The 5,424-nt window shown below is 52.0% G+C and overlaps 1 protein-coding gene across 1 annotated transcript; it reads left to right on the forward strand.

Annotated features, from left to right (window-relative positions):
- Window positions 1–1,941: 1,941 nt before the first annotated feature.
- NEUROG1 (neurogenin 1) lies at window positions 1,942–2,472 on the forward strand. The gene has a single exon (XM_056502618.1). The coding sequence runs from the start codon at window positions 1,942–1,944 to the stop codon at window positions 2,470–2,472; it is 531 nt and encodes a 176-aa protein (XP_056358593.1).
- The last annotated feature ends 2,952 nt before the right edge of the window (window positions 2,473–5,424 follow it).

Consider the following 5,424-nt stretch of genomic DNA (forward strand, 5'->3'; position numbering starts at 1 on the left):
TAAGGACATGAGTAACTCAGTGAAGTGGAACTGCTTAGTGCAGAAAGTCACTTATGTATGCAGAGGCCCTAAAAACATCAGCCTGATTGCAGGTCTGGTGATTGAGAACAGCCCAGTCCCTCCCGGGAGCAGCCAGCCCCCCCACCCCGTGTCCTGCCGTACCTGGGTGCATTGCACAGCCCTGGTCTGAAAGTGTATAAAGATGTAAAAAAGCAGAAAGCGAGCTGATCCTGCAAGCTCAGCCGCTGCCAAACTACTTCTAGTTTGAGACTCGTTAATATTCATCACCCAGGGCTTTTTGGATTGCTCACTTCTGTGCGTGATCTTCTTGGCACAAGGAAAGCAGGAATAACTCTCATAGCAAACTCCTCGCAAGTAAGTAATGGTTGCTAAGAACTTAAAATGCAGAGATATATGATAATTTATCGTATATCTGTCAATTTTCCCTATTTATCAAAGTCGTAAGAGAAAATCAAAGGAGGGGGAATCAATCTACATTTTGTGTAAGGGGAAATCAGGTAAATACCTGTGAGTTTAGGCATAGACACCTGAAAATGGCTATTGATGGGCAGTGAAACTGAAAACCTTCCAGGGACAGAGTACCTGAGTGCTGACAATGGGGCTTCTTCCAAGCAGGGAGAACAGAGAGCCAGATGTCAGAATTAGGAAACTTTTTAGCTGTGGCTTCCCAAAACGTGAGATAGTGATACCCTGAATGGAGGACTAGCAGAAGCAGCAAGAACTTTACAATCAAAACAGACAACTCTTTGGTTTAATCCAGACAAAGAAGAATTGTTTGCATACGTTGTATATACACTATATACAGTGTGTATATATGTAGAAGAATTGTGTATACAGTGTGTATATACGTATATATATAGTGATTACAACCACCGACTCTTATAAAATAAATGTCCTTTGGAACTTTTAACTTTCTGAACACCTGCAAAACCCTTTTCAAAGCGAAGCACGTGAAAGCCAAAGCACATGTTGATATCACCTCAGAAACGCAGGAGGGAAATACCTGCTTTGAGTTTTATCATTTTAGAGTATTTTCACTTTGACAGGCGGATGCAGAAAAACCGCAAGGTGCAGTGAAAACCTGACAAAATCTTCCGCCCGCATGTGGCTGGGGAATAATCCACGGCTCATCCTCTGGAAATCCAGATTAACCTTTTTCTTTCCCAAACGCCGTGCTCGCAGCGGTTTAAACTCACAGCGGCCGGAGCGGGACGGTGACCCCTCCACCCTGGCGCTGAGCCGCGACCCCCCTGCCCCGCTTTGTCCTGCCGCTCCCTCCCCGCACACGGGGGGGACAAAGCGGGGGGACCCCCCCTCTCTCCCCCGTCCCCCGGGGGCGCGGCAGATGCGCGGCCGCCCGCGGTAATTGCGGGCACGCTCCGGAGGGCGCGGCGCACGGGGCCGACCTGCCGCCTCGGCGCGGCCCCGCGGGGCGGCCACGGGGCCATTGTCCGCCCGCCGCTATAAGAGCGGCCGGCCGCGCCGTCGTGTGCCAAAGCCGCCGCTCACACGAGCGGATCGCAGCCCGCAGCACTTCAAAGCCACGCGCGGTCGCGTGTCCCCCCGCCCCGCCTTTCCCAGGGCTTTGGCTTTTTTTTTTTTTTTTTTTTTCCCTTTTTTTTTTTTTTTTTTTTTTTTTTTTTCCGGCGCTGAGTCCCCTGCTTTTCCCTATAGCGGCCAGCTCGGCTTTTTCCTCTCTGTGTTTTTATACCGTTATTGCATCCCCGGGAGTGCCTTTCCATGTGAGTACGGGAGCGCCGGCACCTGCCAAGCACCCGCACCGCCACCCTCTCCCTTATATTTATTTTTTTCCTTCCCCCCCTCCCCTTCCCCGGCAGCTTCGCACCTTCCCCTTCGCTCCCCCGTCCATCCTGCCGTGCCCCGCGTGGCAGTGACGGGGCTCGGCTTCTCTCCCGCAGGATGCCCGCCGAGGCGCCCGGCAGCGGCGAGGGCGCGGAGCCCGGCGCTCCGCGGGAGCGGCGCAGACGGCGCGGCCGTGCGCGGGCGCGCACCGAGGCGCTGCTGCACACGCTCAAGCGCAGCCGGCGGGTCAAGGCCAACGACCGGGAGCGGAACCGCATGCACCACCTCAACGCCGCGCTGGACGAGCTCCGCAGCGTCCTGCCCACCTTCCCCGACGACACCAAGCTCACCAAGATCGAGACCCTGCGCTTCGCCTACAACTACATCTGGGCCCTCTCCGAGACCCTCCGCCTGGCCGAGCAGTGCCTCCCGCCGCCCCCCGCCTTCCGCGGGGCCGCCGCGCCCCCCAGCCCCGGCAGCGACGCGGGCTCCTGGCTGTCCAGCGCCTCCCCGTCCGCCCCTTCGCTGTGCGCCTCCGCCTCCGGCCCCAGCAGCCCCGCCAGCTCCGAGGACTGCGCCTATGCGCCCGCCGACAGCCTGCGGGGCTTCTGCGGGCTGCCCGCCGCCCCGGGCGCGCCGCTCCGCTAGCGCGCACCGCCCGCGCACCGCGCATCGCCCGCGCACCGCACCCCGCGCACCGCCCGGCCCAGCGGGGCAGCGGGGGGCTCGTCCCGTTGCACTTTTCATCACTTTCCTTCCCCCCAGCCCCTTCCCCCCGACCCCCGCCTCGTCTCCCGCACCGCTCCGAAAAAAACTGGGAAGAAGAAAAGCGACAGATTTGCTGCCGCAGACGAGGTGAAAAGTCAATTTTACAATTTGTAGCTCTCCGGCGAAGAAAAACGAGCATGAAAATTTGGTTTGAACGCCCTGACAATGCCATGAAAAGGCTTAAGGGGCCGATGCGGCCCGGGGCGCAGCGCGGGGCTCAGTGCGGCTCCCCGGCCCTGCCCCGGGGCGGCTCAGCCCCTCCCGGGGGTCCCAGCACCGGCCCCGATGGGACCCGCGCCCGGCGGACAGCCCAGAGGCTCATGCATTATAGATGCTGACCCCCAGCGCGGCCGGCTGCTTTAGAGTGGGAGCAGACACGGGGTATTCAGCCACTGGACCAGAGAGCGGTTTAATTTATTCAAGATGTTCATTCATATGAAAATTGTATTTTTGTACATAAAGAGCTTTATTCTATTATTATACCTCTTATCAAAGTGGGGGTTTTGTTTTGGTTTGGTTTTTTTAAAGAAATCGTACTTTGTCCTGTAAATAAAAATTTTAACGTTTGTACTGAATTTTGGCAGTGCCTCTGGAGTTTGTTTGTTGAACTCGAGGGGTTCACTCCTCAGAAGGAGGATGGGGTGGAAGGGAAGGGATCACCCCGAGGCAGCAGCCAGCACTTCTGACACCTCAGTGGCCACAGACACATGTAGCTACCTGCAAGCGTCTTCTGGCCCCCAAGTGTCCCAGAGAGGGATTAGAGCCCTGTTCAGGACATGCAGGCAGAGAAGAGCAGCAGAGTGATCTCTCCAGCAGCGCTGCTGTTTCAAGCTGTCCTTGTGGCTCACAGCAGGAGCTGCGAGGTGTCAGCAGCTTTGGGGCAAGGAGAAGGTGAGCTTGTGACTTTCCCTGAGCCTGTAACACTGGCAGAACCTGACTGGCGTGAGCTGCCTCTTTCCACCATATCACAAGGTGGGATGGAGTCTCTCCCAGTTCACTCACAGGCAGGGAAAGGAAAAAGAGTGGCCAAAGGTGCCATCTCGTGGTCTCAGCACCAGCTGTGGCACTGCTCTGGCTCTCACATAGAGACTGGGGGTGTCAGGAGTACCCTCGTCTCCAGGAAATCTGATCCACCGTTGCAAAATCCCAAACTTCCCTTTCTTCCTCAATTGTGTGTAATGGGGGAGCCCTCTGACCCCCGAAATCCTACCTTTTACTCTTCCTGACTCCATCTGCCCTCTCTTTAGCATTGCTCAATGCTCTCATATTGCACTGGGCACACAGACCCTTAAAAACAAGTTGTATCCTCTTTGTCTTTTTTTATGGGGCAAAAGAGGCAGCTCAGACACATCTCTACAGCCATCTCCAAAACATGGGTGAGCTGGAGCTGTATGTGCAGTTAGCAGGGAGTTGAGATGCAGAGATGGTGTTGTACAAACCCAGATAAATCAGATCTCTGATGGGACAGTCAAGGATTATGGAATTAATTTACTTTCATTTTTCTGTGCCTCAGTTTCCCATCTGTAAAATTGCAGTATCACCATCCCCTCATCAGTGAATTTAAGGATTTAATTATGCAGAGCTTTCAGGGCTGCAGTAAAAGCCCAGGTAGGAATTTTTTAGGACATGATCATACATGGTGTGGGGAAAAAGGCAGAGGCCAAACACTGAAAGCATCATACAGAACACTGAGAAGCCTTTCATCACACAGGCAAACTCTGCCTGGAAGTTAACCATCCTGTGGTAAGAGGGTGGAGATACTATCAAAATTAGAAGGAGAAGAGCTGAATTAAGTTTGCACAGATAATTCAGTGTCAGCATTTCCTCCCTTTTGAGCCTGCAATATAGATAAATATTTCTTTAACACAGTTTTCATATGCATGTCTATGCAGACACACATCCACCTCTGCTTCTCAGCAACTATAAATGCTGAGAAGTGTTATTTTTTTTAAATCCTAATAACAGCATAATATTAATTAAAGACACCATCAACCAGCATAGGGCAGCTCCTTAATGATGTCCTGCTAAATAAAAGAGATTTGTGAAATCCAATTCTGGCAGTAACAGGTCTTGATCTGTGACGCAGTGAAGCTTTGCTTGCACCTGCCCTTGAAAGCCAGGAGGTTTTGTATGCAGGAGCCTCCAGGGGCTGAAATTTAGTACAGTCCATGGAGGCGGAAGGTCATCTAAAGTCACAGGGTCCCAAGACACTGGACTTCAATCTCAAAGAAGGAAAAAGAAAAAAAAAACTCTGCAAAACTTCAAAATATCCTCTATTCTTTTGTGTTTTCTTAGCTGCCAGCAGAGATCTGTGGACATTATGCAGTGTATAAAGACCATACATCTAGCAGGATTCAGTGTATGATGTTAATGTTCCTAATGGGCAGTGAAAGCTGCAAATTGCATGAGGACACAATTAGATTCATACATTAACATGAGTCAGAGAACAGTTTTTCCCTGGAGCAGTGATAGGTTCAGACATAGTTGAACAAATCTGCTGCTGGGACAGATGGAATGCCCATATTCAGAGGCTGCAGGACCAACCTGCACCCCGTGTACAACAAGGGGGTTTGTATTTACTTTTATCAAAAGAATGGTTCTGTGAACTGGAACAGGCTTCCCCAGCTGGAAACAGGCAGCTATTTTTAATTAAACTAAAATCATCTCCTTGCATTAGTACAGGGGGAAAAAATATGTGAATTAAATACTAGGGCTGATGAAAGCATTAGCAATTTTTTTTTTTGGAAATACCAGATTGTTCTGTGGAAAAAAATATCTGTAAACGGGCAACAGTCTCAGTCCCACTGAAACCGGTGGCAAGATCCTTATTGA

This window comes from Oenanthe melanoleuca, chromosome 13, assembly GCF_029582105.1.
Source record: "Oenanthe melanoleuca isolate GR-GAL-2019-014 chromosome 13, OMel1.0, whole genome shotgun sequence".
Taxonomy (NCBI): Eukaryota; Metazoa; Chordata; class Aves; order Passeriformes; family Muscicapidae; genus Oenanthe; species Oenanthe melanoleuca.